The sequence below is a fragment of the Apium graveolens genome, chromosome 8 (genome assembly GCF_009905375.1).
Source record: "Apium graveolens cultivar Ventura chromosome 8, ASM990537v1, whole genome shotgun sequence".
Lineage (NCBI taxonomy): Eukaryota > Viridiplantae > Streptophyta > Magnoliopsida > Apiales > Apiaceae > Apium > Apium graveolens.
In genome coordinates this window covers 52,603,878-52,627,660 of record NC_133654.1, presented here as the reverse complement: position 1 = coordinate 52,627,660, position 23,783 = coordinate 52,603,878, and the positions used below count along the sequence as shown (strand labels likewise).

General features: G+C 39.3%; 1 protein-coding gene across 1 annotated transcript; it reads left to right on the top strand.

The window, feature by feature from the left end:
* Window positions 1–2,432: 2,432 nt before the first annotated feature.
* Window positions 2,433–7,383, top strand: LOC141678183 (putative inositol transporter 2). The gene is made up of 7 exons (XM_074484437.1): window positions 2,433–2,542; window positions 2,660–2,798; window positions 2,925–2,995; window positions 5,279–5,614; window positions 5,699–5,806; window positions 5,920–6,534; window positions 6,691–7,383. Exons 2-7 carry the CDS (start codon window positions 2,663–2,665, stop codon window positions 7,174–7,176), a joined length of 1,752 nt encoding a protein of 583 aa, XP_074340538.1. The 5' UTR covers window positions 2,433–2,542; window positions 2,660–2,662; the 3' UTR covers window positions 7,177–7,383.
* The last annotated feature ends 16,400 nt before the right edge of the window (window positions 7,384–23,783 follow it).

The following is a 23,783-nucleotide window of genomic DNA, read 5'->3' as shown; positions in this document are numbered from 1 at the left end:
AACTTAACAGAAAACTGTCCTGACAGTTTGATGCTTATTATGTGATAATTATAAATCGATGTTAGTTGATCATAAACCCCTCCAGGTGTAAAATTACAAGGAGTATTATTGCAATTCTCAAATATAGACATTACTCCAATTATTTTAACACAATACATAAAAATTATTTTAAACTATTGAACTTCTATAATTTCAATTATTTGACTTTTGAGGAAATCAAAATCCCTCTATGCCAACTTAGTAATTTGAGACATTTTACATGTATTTAAAAGTCTACAAAAATGATTACTACATTAAATATTTTTACTTCGTGCCAAATTAGTAGTTGTAGACTTTTTACACCTATTTATAAGTATGCAAAAATGGCAATTACATTAATTATTTTTCCTTTACGCCAAATGAGTAGACGTAAACTTTTTGCACTTATAAGAAAGTTTACGAAAATGATTATTTCTATGATTATTTTTGGTAAATTTTGAATAGTATTGTTTTGGTATCATTCAATTTTTTTGATTTTTAAGTGATATTACTGTACTATTGAATTTGTTTATGTAATACAATTGTTTTAATAATCCATTAGCTAAACTATAAAATATTGGGATTCAAAATTTACGATGTTTACTTAAACGAGCCGGTCTCGAGTTTTGTTCGCGAAGGACTCCGTTCATTTGCATCCCTAAGAGGAGATAATAATCGTATCATTTCAGATTAATAATATATTCTCTTATCAAGTTGGTAAGGTACCAGAAAGTAGACCATTAGTCATATGGATCGAAACTGACCTAAAATTAATGTGTTCTATTTATTTGTTGCTTCTATTTTGCTACATTGTTTTTCTTTATCAGCTCGCTTACAACAACTTAACATAAAACTGTCATGACAGTTTGATGATAATTGTGTAATAATTAAAAATCGATATTAGTTAATCATAACACCCCTCCAGGTGTAAAATTTTAAGGAGTATTATTGCACTTCTCGAATATAGACATTACACCAATTATTTTAACACAATATGTAAGAAAACTATTTTAAACTATTGGACTCCTGTAATTTCAATTATTTGACTTTTGAGGAAATCAAAATCCCTCTATGTCAAATTAGTAATTGGAGACTTTTTACATGTATTTAAAAGTATACAAAAATAATTATTACATTAATTATTTTTACTCAGTGTCAAATTAGTAGTTGTAGACTTTTTACACCTATTTATAAGTATGCAAAAAGGACAAGTACATTAATTATTTTCCTCTGCACCAAACGAGTAATCCTAAACTTTTTGCATGTATATGAAATTATACGCAAATGATTAATTCTATAATTATTTTTGGGAAATTATGGATAGTATTCTTTTGGTATCATTCAATTTTTTTTTTATTTTAAGTGATATTATTGTACTATTGATTTTGTTCATGTAATACAATTGTTTTAATCATCCATTAGCTAAACTATAAAATATTGGGATTCAAAATTTACGATGTTTACTTAAACGAGCCGGTCTCGAGTTTTGTTCACGAAGGACTCCGTTCATTTGCATCCCTAAGAGGAGATAATAATCGTATCATTTCAGATTAATAATATATTTTCTTATCAAGTTGGTAAGGTACCAGAAAGTAGACCATTAGGTATATGGGTCGAAACTGACCTAAAATTCATGTGTTCTATTTATTTGCTGCTTCTATTTTGCTACATTGCTTTTCTTTATCGGCTCGCTTACAACAACTTAACATAAAACTGTCATGACAGTTTGATGCTAATTCTATAATAATTAAAAATTGATATTAGTTAATCATAACACCCCCTCCATGTGTAAAATTTTAAGGAGTATTATTGCACTTCTCGAATATAGACATTACACCAATTATTTTAACACAATATGTAAGAAAACTATTTTAAACTATTGGACTCCTGTAATTTCAATTATTTGACTTTCGAGGAAATCATAATCCCTCTATGTTAAATTAGTAATTGAAGACTTTTTACATGTATTTAAAAGTATACAAAAATAATTATTACATTAAATATTTTTACTCAGTGCCAAATTAGTAGTTGTAGACTTTTTACACTAATTTATAAGTATGCAAAAATAACAATTACATTAATTATTTTTCCTCTACGTCAAACGAGTAGTCCTAAACTTTTTGCACATATATGAAATTATACACAAATGATTATTTCTATAATTATTTTGGGAAATTATGGATAGTATCCTTTTGGTATCATTCAATTTTTTTAAAAAAATGATATTATTGTACTATTGATTTTGTTCGTGTAATACAATTGTTTTAGAATCCAAATTTAAATAGAAAAAAAAATTCATCTGAATACCTCCGGAATTTTAAGAAATTTTTAGAATATAAATTTAATACAGTATAATTTTAAAAATTAAAAAAATTACTCTTAATACACCCCTATTTTCCTGTCCCGTGTCTATAAATTGTGTATCATATTCTACACACTCCTCATTCTTTCTGTGTCACTCTCCTCCATCTTCTCTCTTTAGTCAAAAAATTTTGGGAGAAGATTACGGTCATCTCTCTTTGAGGTACACACACTTGATACTCAATCTATAATTTCCTTTAATGAAGATATAGTTTTACACATATATACATAGTTGCTAGTACTACCGTTACACCTAACAGATCTACTCATATTATTTCAGGACATGGAAGGAGGTATACATCCAGGAACAGGCGTTTCAGCTTTCAGGGAGTGTTTCGCACTATCATGGCAAAACCCTTATGTTCTTCGTCTTGCTTTCTCTGCTGGAATCGGTGGCTTCCTCTTTGGTTACGACACCGGTAAACAACTAATGTGTTCTTCGTAGAACGTGATCTTTAATTTATTATATCATTTTGTTATATTTGTTTTGTCGTTGAATGAATAATAATAGTATTTGCTGTCATGGGTGATGTATGGACATGCAGGAGTTATATCAGGCGCCCTTCTGTATATCCGAGATGATTTCAAGGCTGTGGATAAGAAGACTGTTCTACAGGTTTGGTTTTGTATAATAGTTTTAATTTGCTACAATTATTGGATATATTAAAAGTATTATTTGCATACAAATTTGTCTTAGAGTTGGTTGTCTTGTTTTATTGAAATTTCACTCTTGTATGCACTTATTCGCCCCTATACGGATACATGTACAAGATGCATCTAATTCCACACTTCCCACCTCTAATTCAATCTCTCTAAAGTTTCATTTTTATTCTCCAACTTTATGTATTTGTTAGTAAATCAATATGACAGTATTTACATGATAGGTTGGAAGCTTTATTATAAAAATTGGTCGATTTTCAAAAATTATCGATAAATTATTGATAAATAACAAAAAATATTAAACTGATTTGCTAAATTACCGAAAAATCACCAATTAATTATTCGATTTATCAAAAATACCCGATAAAATTATAAATAAATATCTCTTATAAATAGTTTCAATTTTCAAATGACCTTTAAAAGAGATTCAAATTTTGAACGCGGAACAAGTTCTTACAAGTATTTAATCATGCTCCTTATTTTTGGATTTTAGTCATAAAAGAAGATTGATAGACTAAAACAAAATTAATGGTCAACGAGATGTGCTTATCCTCCGTTTATTATTAGAATACTTTTACTACTTTTGGTTTAATCCTAATCTTTTGCTTTTAAACTTCCGACCTCTCCAAAAAGTGTCATAAAATAATAAATGTAGGTTCCATTATTAAATACACGATTGCATATGGAACCAATAATTTCTTTACGTTTTGCAAATCATCTTCATAATGATGGGTGCAGATCTAATTGTCTCAAATAGTACTCCATCTTCATAAGGAGTATTTTCTAGTATATAAAAGTTTCTGAATCAAGAACAGATATAATTATGTAAGATAAATGTACTTTTCACCCTCAAACAAAGTTCAAAAAACAATTTTGTACTGGAACATTCGAAAATACAACTTCCACCCCTCAACTTCAACTTACTAATTCAGTATGCACTATAATTAAAATAATAAGGGGTAAAAAGGAAACTTTATTTTAAAATGTAGATAAATTTTAGTTGGAATTTCAAAAAATAAGTTAAAATATTTATAAAAATGATTTCTTGTATATTAAATATTAATATTGATCAGAATATTTTCATTAAATACACTTGAAAATCATAACGACGTCAAAGACTTTAAAATGAAATAATTACATTAAATTAATTATATATAAATAAAAAAAATTATTTTGAATTTAATTTTGGTAGAATTATATAATTTTTGGCATTAGTAATATTACTAAAATTCAAAACTCAACTATATAATATTATTCAAAAAATTTAAAGATATTATTTTATAGCTATAATAATAAATTCAATTTTTTAATATAATCTGAAAAATAAAAAAAATTAGTTTAATTAATATTTTACTGAAATTCTCATTCTACCCCTTACTTTTTTAATAATAAGCGTCGAACGGGTGCTTTTGAATTGGCGGGTTGAAGTTGAGGGGTGCAAACTGAGTTTCCAATACTATTGATACTATTGATACACATTTGTTTTTGAAACAAAATAAAAGGGTATAAAGTGCAATTTTCTCTAATTATGTCAATTAGTTAATTAGTTAATTTATTAACTTTTTTGTTTAATATTAGTAATTTTATTATAATCAAATTTTCTATTTCAGTGAGATAGTGACTCTGTAACAGTAAATTAATCTGTAAAATTTATTGTGACTGAATATTCCTTTTAATTGAGCTTACTCTTAAACAAGAAATATTTTCCCATCTTGTAGTATTCTATTTATCTTATAGCCAGCAGAGGTTAAATTTTGCATTATCTATCTGAGTTTAAATGAGTTTAAAGTTGAATACATAGCTAACTTACCTATTTCTGCAGTAAATTTTCTTCCCTCTGAGCCCTGAAATTTTGCTGCTCCTTTTCTAATTTCTCGTTGGCTTAATTAATTTTTATAATTTATAACTTGTACTCTCTGTTCCATGGAATTGAAAAATTATCAATTACTAAATGCTTACAACAAAAACTACTAATAACCACTGCTTCAGTGATGGTGCAGAGGTGGGACCAACCTAGGGGATGAGTGTGATTAATTACTAAAAACAACTAATAACAAAGTAGTAATGTTTCTGAAAAAAAAGAAAGTACTAGCAACTAGATAACTTAATCTATATGCAAAGAAAATGAAGTCACAATTGATTTTACTTGGATGCAGTGAACATGCATAAAGACATTGTTAAACACCCTTTTTGGGCAACAAATTTATACATATGCTAACTTCTTGGTGAAATATAACAGGAAAGCATTGTTAGCATGGCAGTTGCTGGAGCAATTATAGGGGCGGCTGTAGGAGGGTGGCTGAACGATCGGTATGGCAGAAGATCTGCCATCCTAATTGCTGATTTTCTATTTTTCATTGGAGCTATAATCATGGCTGCAGCTCCAAGTCCAGCTATCCTTATCGTTGGCCGTATATTTGTTGGACTGGGAGTTGGAATGGCCTCAATGACGTCTCCTCTGTACATTTCAGAGGCTTCACCAGCCAGAGTCCGCGGTGCTTTAGTTAGTACTAATGGTTTCTTGATCACCGGGGGACAGTTCTTGTCTTATCTTATTAATTTGGCTTTTACCCAGGTGAATACGTATTTCTTTTAACATGAAAACATGCATTCCTAATTTTGTATTACTAGTTTGGGTAAGTAATATTGTGGAAATTAGGCGCCAGGTACTTGGCGTTGGATGCTTGGTATTGCCGGACTTCCAGCATTGGTGCAGTTCATACTGATGCTATCACTTCCAGAATCACCTCGTTGGCTTTACCGCAAGGTTATTTGCTTTTCATACCAGAATTCATAGATTACAATGCATTAGTATAACCTACATATTCTGCATAAATGTTGAAATCCTTGTAAAATCTCTTCATATTTTGGTTAAAATAGGGTAGAGAAGAAGAAGCTGAGGCCATACTAAGAAAGATATATCCAGCAAAAGATGTTGACGCAGAGATTCAAGCTCTCAAAGAATCTGTTGAAGATGAAATCAAGGAAACAGGGGATCTCGATAATGTCAGTTTTTGGACCAAAATGAAGACACTTTTCCAAACCAAAACGGTGAGAAGAGGACTAATAGCTGGCGTTGGTCTTCAGGTCTTCCAGCAGTTTGTCGGCATAAACACAGTCATGTACTATAGTCCCACCATAGTTCAGTTAGCTGGTTTTGCCTCCAACCAAACTGCACTCCTGCTTTCACTCGTGACTTCAGGACTAAATGCCCTTGGATCTATAGTGAGCATATATTTCATAGACAAGACTGGAAGAAAAAAGCTTCTGGTCATCAGCTTGATTGGTCTTATAGTTTCACTCGGGCTTCTGTCGGCAGTTTTTCAGCAGACTACGACTCATTCACCTCAAGTTAGCAAGCTCGAAACGTCTCACTTTGCACAATATACTTGTCCTGACTACAGTTTATCCAGCTCTTCTGGTACCTGGGACTGTATGAAGTGTTTAAAGGCTTCATCTCCAGATTGTGGGTTTTGTGCTTCATCTAGTAACAAGGTACTATGCATTTGTTAACTATTTCTAAATCCAAGTATATGAAGCTATGTCATGTGTAATCTTTAGAAATGCAAAATGCTTTCCCCCTTACGCAGCCTGGAAAATTTTAATGCATATCCTTAAACTTCATCTTCTGACTGTTGCATTAAATTGCAGTTATTTCCTGGAGCTTGTTTGATATCGAATGACACAGTGAAAGATCTATGCCATGGTGATAGCAGATTATGGTACACGAGAGGCTGTCCAAGCAAATATGGGTGGCTTGCCCTTGTTGGCCTAGCCCTGTACATCATATTTTTCTCTCCAGGAATGGGTACTGTTCCATGGATTGTCAACTCCGAAATATACCCGCTGAGGTTTAGAGGACTTTGTGGAGGTATTGCTGCCACAGCTAATTGGGTCTCTAACCTCATTGTAGCCCAATCCTTCCTAACCTTAACACAGGTTATAGGAACTTCATGGACCTTTCTCATATTTGGGGTGATGTCTGTTCTCGCATTGTTCTTTGTTCTAATCTATGTGCCAGAAACCAAGGGACTCCCCATCGAAGAGGTGGAAAAGATGTTGGAGAGCAGAGTTTTGCAGTTCAAATTCTGGGAGAAAGGGCCAGGCACATTGAAGAAGAAAAACACTAATGTCTAAAAACCAAATCATCGGAGAAGTGCTTTATTTTACTTATGTTATCGATGAACTTGGAAGATAATTTCTGCTTGTATAGATCAACTGATGGTTTTTATGATTAATGAGTAGGAACGATCTATAGGGACAGACAACTGTACTGTAGAACCTTATAATATTAGTGCTTCTGGTTTACCTATATAATAGCTTTGCATTATCATTACTATATAATGTTCATTTCTTGCAGAAGGATATAGTTATCTTCTTATTGTCTGTTGCAGATAACAAAATATCGAATAATCTTCTTACTGTTATATGCGTAGCTCATCGCAAGTCCAGTTTTCTCCATAAGCATTGTCCAGACTGAGACTCTACCTTCCCCTGATCAAAATTTTGTCTTATTTCTAAACTCGTTTATCTAAGAACTAACCTTAGTTTATCAATTCTCCCAATTCCGGTCTAATCATGTTTAATGCTAATACTAAGACTCCTTTTTTGTTATACGTATTCGTTGACCCCTAAAAAGGTACATACATCCCCATTTGCGCATGCTTTTCTCTGGAGTTGGCCACACATTACTACTGTACTGCAAAAGAGTGAGGTATCCATGAAACTATTGGGAAAGAGGCAAGACACTACTGATATACTTGAATAAAGTAGCGGGAAGGTAAAGACACGAGACAATCATTCCAAGTAAGACTACGAAATGGGTAACAACTAAAACAGACCTCTCTAAACATCTTGACATGCCGATTCTTCATTATTAGCTCATGTGGAGGGGGTCAATAAATCATGAACCTTCCTTATCCTTAGTTCTTGGATAAGTACACCTCAAATATCGCCAACACTGAGCTCACTCAAAATGATCCTGAAATGTACAGGCACACACTACAATAGAATGCCCTTACAAATCATTGTGTTTCACAGCACTATCTTTTCATTCCCTTGTGACGGTAATGGTTGATTTCACTCCTCCCTCCAGCATTTGCCTACAAAGGTATCAGTCACTTTCGGATTGGTCCCCTCTCCATTACATATATGGTGCATGTACTTACTTCCAAATTTTCAAGTTACTTAAGTTGAACTTTTATGATGTTCCAACAAGTGTTACTATGACCGAAAAGCAGGCATGACAACTTGGTCTAAACAATCCACAGAATAATCCAGACTTTTTACAAGGTGTTGACGGAGGAATATGGGAGCAACAAAACTTGAGGTTCGTAGCCGGAAACAAGATTTGTGATGGCGGTTCTTCGTCGGAAACGTGAACAGTAACCGGTGGATTCGATGAACAATATTCGTCGGAAAAGATGAACAGTGTTTTGTGGTGATAATTATTGGGGGCTAAGATTGTTTAGGGTTAGTGGTGGCTCATTTGCGCTCTCGCTTCTGACCCTTCACAATGTGCCTACGTACCCCTATTTATAGGGGATCAAGCCCACGGAGTTCTTGGGGAACAAGAAACCCACGATCAGCTTCTTTCTGCCATTCAAGTAGCAACATTCATAAATCATCATCGCCCAAGCGGATCCCCAAGCGATCTTTCAAAGCTGCGAAGCCCCGTTGTTGATTCTCCGGCATCGACTCCGCCTGTCGGCGTTCCTCGACACTACGTCCAGACCGGTGCGGATGGGTGGCTCCCCGGGTGTCTGTCCGCAGAATTTCCCGTCCATCAGCATCTTCTTCCACTAGCTCGATGATATGGGACTTGTCATTAGAATAGTCCAGGCGCCGCGGGGTTATCGGCACACGCCCTCCTTCAGTGCGGCCATGGCCGGCTGAGGCATCCCTATCAGTCATGGGTGCTTTTCCAGGTGCATGAATCGCTCGGTTGCGGGGAAGACCCCTCCTGGCCTTGCGCCGTTCCACAGTGGTCAACCTTGAATCGAAACCATTCAAAGCATCGCCCATGCGATACAGTTGTTCCAACAAGTCGGCGTTGCTGATGAGCACAGGTGGCTGTCCCCCAACGTCCGGCGTGGGACGATCAGTCATTGGCGGAACGTAGGGTTCATATTCATAGCCATGATCAGAATCTTCTTCAGAACTTCCATCATAAAAACTTTCATCATGATATTGAGACATCCTTCCTCCCAGATGCAGATCTTGTTCGACCCCTCCTTCTAGCGCCAATTTGTTGACGGAGGAATTTGGGAGCAACAAAACTTGAGGTTCGTAGCCGGAAACAAGATCTGTGATGGCGGTTCTTCGTCGGAAACGTGAACAGTAACCGGTGGATTCGATAAACAATATTCGTCGGAAAAGATGAACAGTGTTTGGTGGTGATAATTATTGGGGGCTGAGATTGCTTAGGGTTAGTGGTGGCTCCATTGCGCTCTCGCTTCTGACCCTTCACAATGTGCCTACGTACCCCTATTTATAGGAGATCAAGCCCACGTAGTCCTTGGGGAACAAGAAACCCACGATCAGCTTCTTTCTGCCATTCAAGTAGCAACATTCATAAATCATCATCGCCCAAGCGGATCCCCAAGCGATCTTTCAAAGCTGCGAAGCCCCGTTGCTGATTCTCCTGCATCGACTCCGCCTGTCGGCGTTCCTCGAGACTACGTCCAGACCGGTGCGGATGGGTGGCTCCCCGGGTGTCTGTCCGCAGAATTTCCCGTCCATCAGCATCTTCTTCCACTAGCTCGATGATTGGGGACTTGTCATTAGAATAGTCCAGGCGCCGCGGGGTTATCGGCACACGCCCTCCTTCAGTGCGGCCATGGCCGGCTGAGGCATCCCTATCAGTCATGGGTGTTTTTCCAGGTGCATGAATCGCTCGGTTGCGGGGAAGACCCCTCCTGGCCTTGCGCCGTTCCACAGTGCTCAACCTTGAATCAAAACCATTCAAAGCATCGCCCATGCGATACAGTTGTTCCAACAAGTCGGCGTTGCTGATGAGCACAGGTGGCTGTCCCCCAACGTCCGGCGTGGGACGATTAGTCATTGGCGGAACGTAGGGTTCATATTCATAGACATGATCAGAATCTTCTTCAGAACTTCCATCATAAAAACTTCCATCATGATATTGAGACATCCTTCCTCCCAGATGCAGATCTTGTTCGACCCCTCCTAGCGCCAATTTGTTGACGGAGGAATTTGGGAGCAACAAAACTTGAGGTTCGTAGCCGGAAACAAGATCTGTGATGGCGGTTCTTCGTCGGAAACATGAACAGTAACCGGTGGATTCGATGAACAATATTCATCGAAAAACATGAACAGTGTTTGGTGGTGATAATTATTGGGGGCTGAGATTGCTTAGGGTTAGTGGTGGCTCCTTTGCGCTCTCACTTCTGACCCTTCACAATGTGCCTACGTACCCCTATTTATAGGGGATCAAGCCAACGTAGTTCTTGGGGAATAAGAAACCCACGATCAGCTTCTTTCTGCCATTCAAGTAGCAACATTCATAAATCATCATCGCCCAAGCGGATCCCCAAATGATCTTTCAAAGCTGCGAAGCCCCGTTGCTGATTCTCCGGCATCAACTCCGCCTGTCGGCGTTCCTCGAGACTACGTCCAGACCGGTGCGGATGGGTGGCTCCCCGGGTGTCTGTCCGCAGAATTTCCCGTCCATCAGCATCTTCTTCCACTAGCTCGATGATTGGGGACTTGTCATTAGAATTGTCCAGGCGCCGCGGGGTTATCGGCACACGCCCTCCTTCAGTGCGGCCATGGCCGGCTGAGGCATCCCTATCAGTCATGGGTGCTTTTCCAGGTGCATGAATCGCTCGGTTGCGGGGAAGACCCCTCCTGGCCTTGCGTCGTTCCAAAGTGCTCAACCTTGAATCGAAACCATTCAAAGCATCGCCCATGCGATACAGTTGTTCCAACAAGTCGGTGTTGCTGATGAGCACAGGTTGCTGTCCCCCAACGTCCGGCGTGGGACGATCAGTCATTGGCGGAATGTAGGGTTCATATTCATAGCCATGATCAGAATCTTCTTCAGAACTTCCATCATAAAAACTTCCATCATGATATTGAGACATCCTTCCTCCCAGATGCAGATCTTGTTCGACCCCTCCTTCCAGCGCCAATTTGTTGACGGAGGAATTTGGGAGCAACAAAACTTGAGGTTCGTAGCCGGAAACAAGATCTGTGATGGCGGTTCTTCGTCGGAAATGTGAACAGTAATCGGTGGATTCGATGAACAATATTCGTCGGAAAAGATGAACAGTGTTTGGTGGTGATAATTATTGGGGGCTGAGATTGCTTAGGGTTAGTGGTGGCTCCTTTGCGCTCTCGCTTCTGACCCTTCACAATGTGCCGACGTACCCCTATTTATAGGGGATCAAGCCCACATAGTTCTTGGGGAACAAGAAACCTAACGGGCTTAGATTTCTTATCCCGAGGCCCAGTAGGAAACCCACGTAGTTCTTGGGGAACAAGAAACCCACGACCAGCTTCTTTCTGCCATTCAAGTAGCACCATTCTTAAATCATCATCGCCCAAGCGGATCCCCAAGCGATCTTTCAAAGCTGCGAAGCCCCGTTGCTGATTCTCCGGCATCGACTCCGCCTGTCGGCGTTCCTCGAGACTACGTCCAGACCGGTGCGGATGGGTGGCTCCCTGGGTGTCTGTCCGCAGAATTTCCCGTCCATCAGCATCTTCTTCCACTAGCTCGATGATTGGGGACGTGTCATTAGAATAGTCCAGGCGCCGCGGGGTTATCGACACACGCCCTCCTTCAGTGCGGCCATGGCCGGCTGAGGCATCCCTATCAGTCATGAGTGCTTTTCCAGGTGCATGAATCGCTCTGTTGCAGGGAAGACCCCTCCTGGCCTTGCGCCGTTCCACAGTGCTCAACCTTGAATCGAAACCATTCAAAGCATCGCCCATGCGATACAGTTGTTCCAACAAGTCGGCGTTGCTGATGAGCACAGGTGGCTGTCCCCCAACGTCCGGCGTGGGACGATCAGTCATTGGCGGAACGTAGGGTTCATATTCATAGCCATGATCAGAATCTTCTTCTGAACTTCCATCATAAAAACTACCATCATGATATTGAGACATCCTTCCTCCCAAATGCAGATCTTGTTCGACCCCTCCTTCTAGCGCCAATTTGTTGACGAAGGAATTTGGGAGCAACAAAACTTGAGGTTCGTACCTGGAAACAAGATCTGTGATGGCGGTTCTTCGTCGGAAACGTGAACAGTAACCGGTGGATTCGATGAACAATATTCATTGGAAAAGATGAACAGTTTTTGGTGGTGATAATTATTGGGGGCTGAGATTGCTTAGGGTTGGTGGTGGCTCCTTTGCGCTCTCGCTTCTGACCCTTCACAATGTGCCTACGTACCCCTATTTATAGGGGATCAAGCCCACGTAGTTCTTGGGGAACAAGAAACCTAACGGGCTTAGATTTCTTATCCCGAGGCCCAGTAGGAAACCCACGTAGTTCTTGGGGAACAAGAAACCGACGACCAGCTTCTTTCTGCCATTTAAGTAGCACCATTCTTAAATCATCATCGCCCAAGCGGATCCCCAAGCGATCTTTCAAAGCTGCGCAGCCCCGTTGCTGATTCTTCGGCATCGACTCCGCCTGTCGGCGTTCCTCGAGACTACGTCCAGACCGGTGCGGATGGGTGGCTCCCCGGGTGTCTGTTCGCAGAATTTCCCGTCCTTCAGCATCTTCTTCCACTAGCTCGATGATTGGGGATGTGTCATTAGAATAGTCCAGGCACCGCGGGGTTATCGGCACACGCCCTCCTTCAGTGCGGTCATGGCCGGCTGAGGCATCCCTATCAGTCATGGGTGTTTTTCCAGGTGCGTGAGTCGCTCGGTTGCGGCAAAGACCCCTCCTGGCCTTGCGTCGTTCCAAAGTGCTCAACCTTGAATCGAAACCATTCAAAGCATCGCCCATGCGATACAGTTGTTCCAACAAGTCGGCGTTGCTGATGAGCACAGGTGGCTGTCCCCCAACGTCCGGCATGGGACGATCAGTCATTGGCGGAACGTAGGATTCATATTCATAGCCATGATCAGAATCTTCTTCAGAACATCCATCATAAAAACTTCCATCATGATATTGAGACATCATTCCTCCCAGATGCAGATCTTGTTCGACCCCTCCTTCTAGCGCCAATTTGTTGACGGAGGAATTTGGGAGCAACAAAACTTGAGGTTCGTAGCCGGAAACAAGATCTGTGATGGCTGTTCTTCTTCGGAAACGTGAACAGTAACCGGTGGATTCGATGAACAATATTCGTCGGAAAAGATGAACAGTGTTTGGTGGCGATAATTATTGGGGGCTGAGATTGCTTAGGGTTAGTGGTGGCTCATTTGCGCTCTCGCTTCTGACCCTTCACAATGTGCCTACGTACCCCTATTTATAGGGGATCAAGCCAACGTAGTTCTTGGGGAATAAGAAACCCACGATCAGCTTCTTTCTGCCATTCAAGTAGCAACATTCATAAATCATCATCGCCCAAGCGGATCCCCAAACGATCTTTCAAAGCTGCGAAGCCCCGTTGCTGATTCTCCGGCATCAACTCCGCCTGTCGGCGTTCCTCGAGACTACGTCCAGACCGGTGCGGATGGGTGGCTCCCCGGGTGTCTGTCCGCAGAATTTCCCGTCCATCAGCATCTTCTTCCACTAGCTCGATGATTGGGGACTTGTCATTAGAATAGTCCAGGCGCCGCGGGGTTATCGGCACACGCCCTCCTTCAATGCGGCCATGGCCGGCTGAGGCATCCCTATCAGTCATGGGTGCTTTTCCAGGTGCATGAATCGCTCGGTTGCGGGGAAGACCCCTCCTGGCCTTGCGCCGTTCCAAAGTGCTCAACCTTAAATCGAAACCATTCAAAGCATCGCCCATGCGATACAGTTGTTCCAACAAGTCGGTGTTGCTGATGAGCACAGGTTGCTGTCCCCCAACGTCCGGCGTGGGACGATCAGTCATTGGCGGAATGTAGGGTTCATATTCATAGCCATGATCAGAATCTTCTTCAGAACTTCCATCATAAAAACTTCCATCATGATATTGAGACATCCTTCCTCCCAGATGCAGATCTTGTTCGACCCCTCCTTCCAGCGCCAATTTGTTGACGGAGGAATTTGGGAGCAACAAAACTTGAGGTTCGTAGCCGGAAACAAGATCTGTGATGGCGGTTCTTCGTCGGAAACGTGAACAGTAATCGGTGGATTCGATGAACAATATTCGTCGGAAAAGATGAACAGTGTTTGGTGGTGATAATTATTGGGGGCTGAGATTGCTTAGGGTTAGTGGTGGCTCCTTTGCGCTCTCGCTTCTGACCCTTCACAATGTGCCGACGTACCCCTATGTAAGTCATATGTCATAGACCTATTTGTATATTCGAGGATTCAACTCAACTCAAATAAGAATGTAATAAGTAAATAGTGGATCGACCGTCAAAGAGATCTCGCAAAGTAATATCTGTCAAAGGATTCAGAGACAAGGTTCATCTACAGACTTGAGGAACTAATTCACTGGAAGAAGTTCAAGAAATTGATCATGCCTCAGTGATATAAGTCAAGATTGTGGATTTAATCAAGTGACAGAGATCTCGTCAGGGTATCATTAAATTACAAGGATTTAATCTGAAGAAAATCAAAGTGTCAGAGTCAAGACATGAAGAAACGTCACGGAAGTTAGTCACTCATGAACCAGACAGTACATCGAGTGTCAACGTTGAAGTGGTGGAATTGATTCATAATTTTCAGTGATTTTCAGAAGATTTGCAGAAGAATGGTTGCTGCTCAAGACTAGAATTAATTCTCTATTAATTAATTAAGTCATCTAATTTAATTAAGAAAATAAATTATATCTGCGAAGAATAATTTATTTATTAATTGAATTAATTGATTAATTAATTCTGAATTAATTCTAGGAATTTTAGGAATTTTCAGAAGTTTAATTGGATTAAATTCAAGGCTTAAATCAGCAAAACAAATGAAAATGAACTAGCATGACAATCAGGATTGTCATACCGATTGTCATGCTAGGCCATTTTACATTATCATACCGAAAGTTACATCAGGAGGGTGATTGTCTTGCTAGTTCATTCTGATTGTCTTGCTAGTTCATTCTGATTGTCTTGCTAGTTCATTCAGATTGTCTTGCTAGTTCATTCAATTGTCCTACCGAAAGTCTTGCCAGCTATAGGATTGTCATGCCAAGTCAATTCTATTGGTTTTGTTGATTTAAATAGAAGTAGAGAAGCAGCATATCATTTTAATCTCTCAATCAAGACAAGAACAAAAGAAAGCAGCCGCCTCTGAAAAATATCATCTTTTATCTGCAGAAATTCAAGATCAATTTCTAGTTTGTTAATGTTAAATCCAAACCACTAGAATTATTTATCTTGTTCTTGTGTAACAATCTAGCGGATCAAAATCCCTAGAACTTAATCTCAAATTGCGTTTAGCATTTGAATCTTTTTATTACAAAAATAGAAAAAGTTCATGTCGAATTTATTCTAGATTTGTGATAATTAATTTGAGATTAATTCCTTGTAATCGATACAGTTGTTGTAACACCTTTCAAGTTTAATAATATTTTTATTTAACTTGAATTTTGTTTCACATTTTTTATTCCGCATTTAATTCGATTATTTGGTACTGTTTGTATTCAACCCCCCCTTCTACAAACACATTGGGACCCAACAATTGGTATCAGAGCCTTCTGATTAACGAACAAATCAAGATCCTAGACTTTTGTGATTTTTCAACTCCTTGAATTTTTATTTATTCAAAAATTCATAATGACTTCACATAAAGTTGGAACCGTTAAAATTCCACAATTTGATAAAGAGAATTATATCATGTGGAAGAAGAAGATGCTATTATTTTTACAAGTTGCAAATCCCAAATATTCAAACTTGTTAAAGAAGGGTATAAAAACTCCGATGGTTATTGAACCGGAGGTAATAATAGATGGTGTGGTGACTACTGAAGCTAGAACCTATCCAAAAGAGCTTGAAGATTTTACTCCTGCTGAGAAGGAAGAAGCCTCCTTGGATGCCAGCCTTCAATTAATATTAATTGATTCCCTTGATCCCTTGATGAACAGACATGTGATGAACTGTAAAAATTCCAAACACATGTGGGAAACTATTGAGGTGATTAATGAAGGCACAGAGGAAGTTAGGGAGAACAAGTTGGAAATCCTAACCTCTGAATATGAACATTTCAAATCAAATCCAGGAGAAGGAATTACTGAAGTGTTTGAGAGGTACAATGCGTTGATCAACAACCTGAACATCAATGGAAAGTATTATTCAATCAGGGAGGTCAACAAAAAGTTCCTTTTAACACTGCCAGCTCATCTTGAACATAGAATCACTGCCATTAGAGAAGCTAGAGATCTGAGTGAGATTTCTTTGGACAGGCTCTATGGAGTGTTAAAAACTTATGAGTTGGAGCAGATTCAACAGAAGGAAGTCTACGGGAAGGTTAGAATGGTCAGCACATCTACTGCACTTGTAGCTGAAGGTCAACAACAACAGCAATCTCAACAATTGGAGAGAATGGTACAGTATTCCAAGGCTGAGGAAAATATGTTAGTAGCAGAATATGATCCTCCTACTACAAATCAATCAAGTGATGATTTTTATTCCTTGGAAGAGCTGGAGCAATTGGAAGACGAGTCAATGGCCCAAATTGTCAAGAGATTCTCCCATGTCAGATTCAAGAGGAATCCCAAGCTTAAGTACAAGTCCAACTACAACAAATTCCAGAAAGGTGGATCTTCATCCTCTAACACCAGCAGTGGTGGATACAAAACAGGGATGGTTGATCGGAGCACCATTAGATGCTATAACTGCAATGAGTTGGGACACTTTGCCACAGAATGTAGAAAGACAAAGCAAGTAAGAAAGAACTCTGAAAGGGCTTATCTGGCAAAGGGAAGAAGCTGGGATGATACTGACAGTGAAGATGAAGATGAAGGAAATCTTGCTCTTATGGCTATTGATGGAAAAGCTTCATCGTCAAGAATAGAGGTAAAACTTTCTGATGCTGAAATGGTTTATCATCTAAGAGGTAACTTAGATTGTGCACGTCGTGATAATGAACTGTTAAGTTTACAGATCACAGACCTTGAGAAAGAGGTCAATGAATTAAGACTTGTGCACATTAATCAAGACAAATTAAAAGAACAGGTATCCTTTCTAGAGAATAGAGTTGACTGTTATAGAAAACTCGAAACTATTCTCAAAGACAAGATCACCGGTCTTGAGACTAAGGTTAGAGCCTACTTCAATTCTTGTTCGAAGGCTAAAGAGTTCTACAGTAAGCAAGCTGTTAATCAAACATCTGGAATAGGATATGATTACAATGCTGCTATTGGAGAATTAGGCATAAACTCCCCTCCTCATGTATGTGCTAAAGGGAGGGAAGTACCACATGTGCTTAAGGGTGTTGATGAACCCCTCTATAAAGCATCAATTGCTGAACCATTTGATGCGACCTCTTCTGTTATTCAAGAAGAAATACGTGCTGAGGATCATGCTTATGAGAAGATTGTTTCCAAGTCAAGTGAGTCGAAAGTTCCAGTCAAAGTTGTGAAAGCAACTGAGACTAACTCAGACACACATGAGTTGGATAACAATAATGCCATGTCTACCATGCATAAATTGCCTGCTGTTAATCACTCTCATAAAGCATGTGGTGTTGCTAATTGTATGTCTTGTGCTTTTAATATGATGTATGCTTATTTTAATGGTAAGCATGTGTCTAATGATAAGACTACTCCTCGTCAGCATGTGAATAACATGAAGCATGATAGGTCTAAGACTGCTAGTCCTTCTAAGGCTAGAAAGGAGACATGTGTGCCTAAGCTTAAACAGAAATTTGTTAAGGCTGTTTACAAGGTCAAATGTTCAGTCATTGAGAAAGTTGAGACAATTAAAATTAAAAATGTTGTTTTGCCTGACAAAGGACAATTCTACAAGTATGCCGGGCCCAACCAAGTTTGGGTTCCGAAGAAGGTCTAATCCATTTGTAGTGCAGGGCATTAAACAAGTATAACCGGTAGTGTGGATTCTTGACAGTGGATCATCAAGACATATGACCGGAGATAGAGCCCTGCTATCAAATGTGGTTGAGAAAGCTGGCCCCCTGGTTACCTTTGGAGATAACAGCAAAGGTTTATCTGAGGGATATGGCTGTTTGCAAGCTGGGAATGTTATCATTGTAATTTTGTATATTGTGCTAGGTTATTATCAGGAAGCAGTATCTAACATATAGCACCAGTGACGAGACTTGGGAATATTACGACATATCAAGCACCTGCTGCACATTACACTTGGAATTGTACTCTAGTAAGATGTGTACAAGTGTACTCCTGATTGGTGAGTTAAAAGAGGAAGTCAGTGCACCACAGTTCATGGACTTTGCAGCTGCAGATCTATTGGACTATGCAATCTCTTCTTCACAATCTCACTTCAGGTTGGTATGAACTAGTATACTGCTCAAGCAATCGTCAAGGACATGGTATGGCACTCTAACAGAAGTTATAATTTTATATGAATAAGTAGAGTCGTCATATTAATAACTATCTTATCACTAAGCACAATCATATTGTTTTATATGTGCAGTGGTATATTGGTTATGCAACATAACAATTAGTATCTAAAGTACTTGACAAGTATCGGTCAATGATATCTTGTTAACATTATGTTGCAGATATTTGTAAACTTTTGACATGAATGAGAATTACTTAGACTTTACGCTAAGTGATCAATGTTTTATCAAAAACTCATTCATTTTGAAAAACAAAAATTAAACTTCTTTCTACGTTAGTGATTTCTTATTTCATGTAAAATCTTTTGAAATCACTATTGTAAATCATTTTCTCTCTATTACCATATGTTCTATGATACAGGTTCAGTCTCCAATGACTTTCTTTCATTGACAGTCATGAGGTTGAAAACCCATAACGTCTATCCCAGACTGTAAAGACAAACACAAAAAAACAGAACCAACCAACACTCTCTTACCACTAAATGTAGTATGAATGAGCGTGAGGGAGATAGTGCCTAGTGCACCACATAAGGAAGGTTCTGTAGTCAACCCAGTAGCTCTGTCTCATACATAGATGAGTAGTATTTAAACCGAGACAACTGCTAGCCCCCATACATCTTCTCAAAAAGATGTAATGGCTGAAAAGGTACAAAAACAGTTACTAGATTCATTCTCTCAACAGGGTGCGTCTATTGAATTTTGCCTGTCGGCCAAGGTATCCGATGTAGTGTCACCACTTCAAACATAATCAATTCTTGATGCACAAGGAGAGGTTACACACACAAAGGATGAGTTGACGGAAACAAGAGTTTCGACCATTTTAAGGTCAGATTCGATTGTTCAAGGTTCGTTAGTGGACCAATTGCCTTTACAGGTGTTAGGAGAGGATACTGATCCAAAAGCCATATGTCAGTGGTCAGTGTCTACCTCCCCAGGCTTAAATCCCCTGGATGCATCTGCGGATAGTGGATCTGACATAGGTGCAGATCGGCAACTTGTTGACAATGATTCAGATATTACCTGATAAGTCACAAGGAAATGTCTTCACAGACATTAGAAGGGAACTGTGATCTTTATGCTAAATTCGTTGGATCATTGTTTACCTTCCCAGAATTCAAATCTGGAACCCTAAAAGGGAAACTAGCAACTTGTAAATTATGACTCAGATTCATCTGACGAGTTTAACAAGGATGGGAATTTCTGAACTCCCATTGCACCACCTGTGACCTCCTTAAAGGATGGCTAAGGTGATTTTCCTTGCAGGTACAGCTGGATTATGGAGCTATGAGAGAAGAGTGATACACTTGTGAGATTGAGTGTAAACACGAGTGGAGAGAAGAGTGAAACACATGTGAGGTACACTAAAACAGGATCACACACTCACAGTGAGGAAGAAAGAGAAACACTTGTTATTTCTTTTCCAACCAAGTGAAATATGAGAACTCCTTCAGACGACGGCATACATTCCTTCTTTAAGGGGGAGATAAAAGCTTAAGTAATAGTTTGGAGGATTCCTCAACTAAGGGGGAGAAATAGCAGGGAGGAAGAAAAAGATCCTATATGTACAGTACACCACACCATTGTTGTTTCTAACTACGGATCCTATTGTACGGGAGAGGTGGTAAACACAAGGTGATTTTCTGATAAGGGAAGAAGCTGTTAGGGGAGTACCATTGATTTTTATCTGCGGATCCTATTGTACGGGAGAGGTGGTAAAACGAAGGTGATCTTCTTTAATCAGTTGATTCTCATAGGGGGAGAAGCAAGAGATATGTGCTTCTCAACAGGAAATGTGGTTGTACAAATGAAGATGGAACTACTTGAAGATATGTTCAGTCTAGAGGAACATTTACTTGGAATCTGGAAAATGTTAAATGTCATCCAGAACTTTTCTCCTATTTACTTTGCATGTATGTTTATATCTTTTTCTTATTTGTTAGTTGAGTTATCCTCTAGGTATTTGTGTGTTATTGTCTAACAAACAAATAGGGGGAGATTGTAAGTCATATGTCATAGACCTATTTGTATATTCGAGGATTCAACTCAACTCAAATAAGAATGTAATAAGTAAATAGTGGATCGACCGTCAAAGAGATCTCGCAAAGTAATATCTGTCAAAGGATTCAGAGACAAGGTTCATCTACAGACTTGAGGAACTAATTCACTGGAAGAAGTTCAAGAAATTGATCATGCCTCAGTGATATAAGTCAAGATTGTGGATTTAATCAAGTGACAGAGATCTCGTCAGGGTATCATTAAATTACAAGGATTTAATCTGAAGAAAATCAAAGTGTCAGAGTCAAGACATGAAGAAACGTCACGGAAGTTAGTCACTCATGAACCAGACAGTACATCGAGTGTCAACGTTGAAGTGGTGGAATTGATTCATAATTTTCAGTGATTTTCAGAAGATTTGCAGAAGAATGGTTGCTGCTCAAGACTAGAATTAATTCTCTATTAATTAATTAAGTCATCTAATTTAATTAAGAAAATAAATTATATCTGCGAAGAATAATTTATTTATTAATTGAATTAATTGATTAATTAATTCTGAATTAATTCTAGGAATTTTAGGAATTTTCAGAAGTTTAATTGGATTAAATTCAAGGCTTAAATCAGCAAAACAAATGAAAATGAACTAGCATGACAATCAGGATTGTCATACCGATTGTCATGCTAGGCCATTTTACATTGTCATACCGAAAGTTACATCAGGAGGGTGATTGTCTTGCTAGTTCATTCTGATTGTCTTGCTAGTTCATTCTGATTGTCTTGCTAGTTCATTCAGATTGTCTTGCTAGTTCATTCAATTGTCCTACCGAAAGTCTTGCCAGCTATAGGATTGTCATGCCAAGTCAATTCTATTGGTTTTGTTGATTTAAATAGAAGCAGAGAAGCAGCATATCATTTTAATCTCTCAATCAAGACAAGAACAAAAGAAAGCAGCCGCCTCTGAAAAATATCATCTTTTATCTGCAGAAATTCAAGATCAATTTCTAGTTTGTTAATGTTAAATCCAAACCACTAGAATTATTTATCTTGTTCTTGTGTAACAATCTAGCGGATCAAAATCCCTAGAACTTAATCTCAAATTGCGTTTAGCATTTGAATCTTTTTATTACAAAAATAGAAAAAGTTCATGTCGAATTTATTCTAGATTTGTGATAATTAATTTGAGATTAATTCCTTGTAATCGATACAGTTGTTGTAACACCTTTCAAGTTTAATAATATTTTTATTTAACTTGAATTTTGTTTCACATTTTTTATTCCGCATTTAATTCGATTATTTGGTACTGTTTGTATTCAACCCCCCCTTCTACAAACACATTGGGACCCAACAATTGGTATCAGAGCCTTCTGATTAACGAACAAATCAAGATCCTAGACTTTTGTGATTTTTCAACTCCTTGAATTTTTATTTATTCAAAAATTCATAATGACTTCACATAAAGTTGGAACCGTTAAAATTCCACAATTTGATAAAGAGAATTATATCATGTGGAAGAAGAAGATGCTATTATTTTTACAAGTTGCAAATCCCAAATATTCAAACTTGTTAAAGAAGGGTATAAAAACTCCGATGGTTATTGAACCGGAGGTAATAATAGATGGTGTGGTGACTACTGAAGCTAGAACCTATCCAAAAGAGCTTGAAGATTTTACTCCTGCTGAGAAGGAAGAAGCCTCCTTGGATGCCAGCCTTCAATTAATATTAATTGATTCCCTTGATCCCTTGATGAACAGACATGTGATGAACTGTAAAAATTCCAAACACATGTGGGAAACTATTGAGGTGATTAATGAAGGCACAGAGGAAGTTAGGGAGAACAAGTTGGAAATCCTAACCTCTGAATATGAACATTTCAAATCAAATCCAGGAGAAGGAATTACTGAAGTGTTTGAGAGGTACAATGCGTTGATCAACAACCTGAACATCAATGGAAAGTATTATTCAATCAGCAACAACCCGTTGCTGATTCTCCGGCATCGACTCCGCCTGTCGGCGTTCCTCGAGACTACGTCCAGACCGGTGCGGATGGGTGGCTCCCTGGGTGTCTGTCTGCAGAATTTCCCGTCCATCAGCATCTTCTTCCACTAGCTCGATGATTGGGGACGTGTCATTAGAATAGTCCAGGCGCCGCGGGGTTATCGGCACACGCCCTCCTTCAGTGCGGCCATGGCCGGCTGAGGCATCCCTATCAGTCATGGGTGCTTTTCCAGGTGCATGAATCGCTCTGTTGTAGGGAAGACCCCTCCTGGCCTTGCGCCGTTCCACAGTGCTCAACCTTGAATCGAAACCATTCAAAGCATCGCCCATACGATACAGTTGTTCCAACAAGTCGGCGTTGCTGATGAGCACAGGTGGCTGTCCCCCAACGTCCGGCGTGGGACGATCAGTCATTGGCGGAACGTAGGGTTCATATTCATAGCCATGATCAGAATCTTCTTCTGAACTTCCATCATAAAAACTACCATCATGATATTGAGACATCCTTCCTCCCAGATGCAGATCTTGTTCGACCCCTCCTTCTAGCACCAATTTGTTGACGAAGGAATTTGGGAGCAACAAAACTTGAGGTTCGTACCTGGAAACAAGATCTGTGATGGCGGTTCTTCGTCGGAAATGTGAACAGTAACCGGTGGATTCGATGAACAATATTCGTCGGAAAAGATGAACAGTGTTTGGTGGTGATAATTATTGGGGGCTGAGATTGCTTACGGTTGGTGGTGGCTCCTTTGCGCTCTCGCTTCTGACCCTTCACAATGTGCCTACGTACCTCTATTTATAGGGGATCAAGCCCACGTAGTTCTTGGGGAACAAGAAACCTAACGGGCTTAGATTTCTTATCCCGAGGCCCAGTAGGAAACCCACGTAGTTCTTGGGGAACAAAAAACCCACGACCAGCTTCTTTCTGCCATTTAAGTAGCACCATTCTTAAATCATCATCGCCCAAGCGGATCCCCAAGTGATCTTTCAAAGCTGCGCAGCCCCGTTGCTGATTCTTCGGCATCGACTCCGCCTGTCGGCGTTCCTCGAGACTACGTCCAGACCGGTGCGGATGGGTGGCTCCCCGGGTGTCTGTTCGCAGAATTTCCCGTCCTTCAGCATCTTCTTCCACTAGCTCGATGATTGGGGATGT

Coding starts and splice junctions, on each gene's coding strand:
- LOC141678183 (XM_074484437.1), top strand. CDS start 2,663: ATGGAAGGAGGTATACATCCAGGAACAGGCGTTTCAGCTTTCAGGGAG. Junction 2,996..5,278: donor ATAAGAAGACTGTTCTACAG/GTTTGGTTTTGT, acceptor GAAATATAACAG/GAAAGCATTGTTAGCATGGC. Junction 5,807..5,919: donor CTCGTTGGCTTTACCGCAAG/GTTATTTGCTTT, acceptor TGGTTAAAATAG/GGTAGAGAAGAAGAAGCTGA.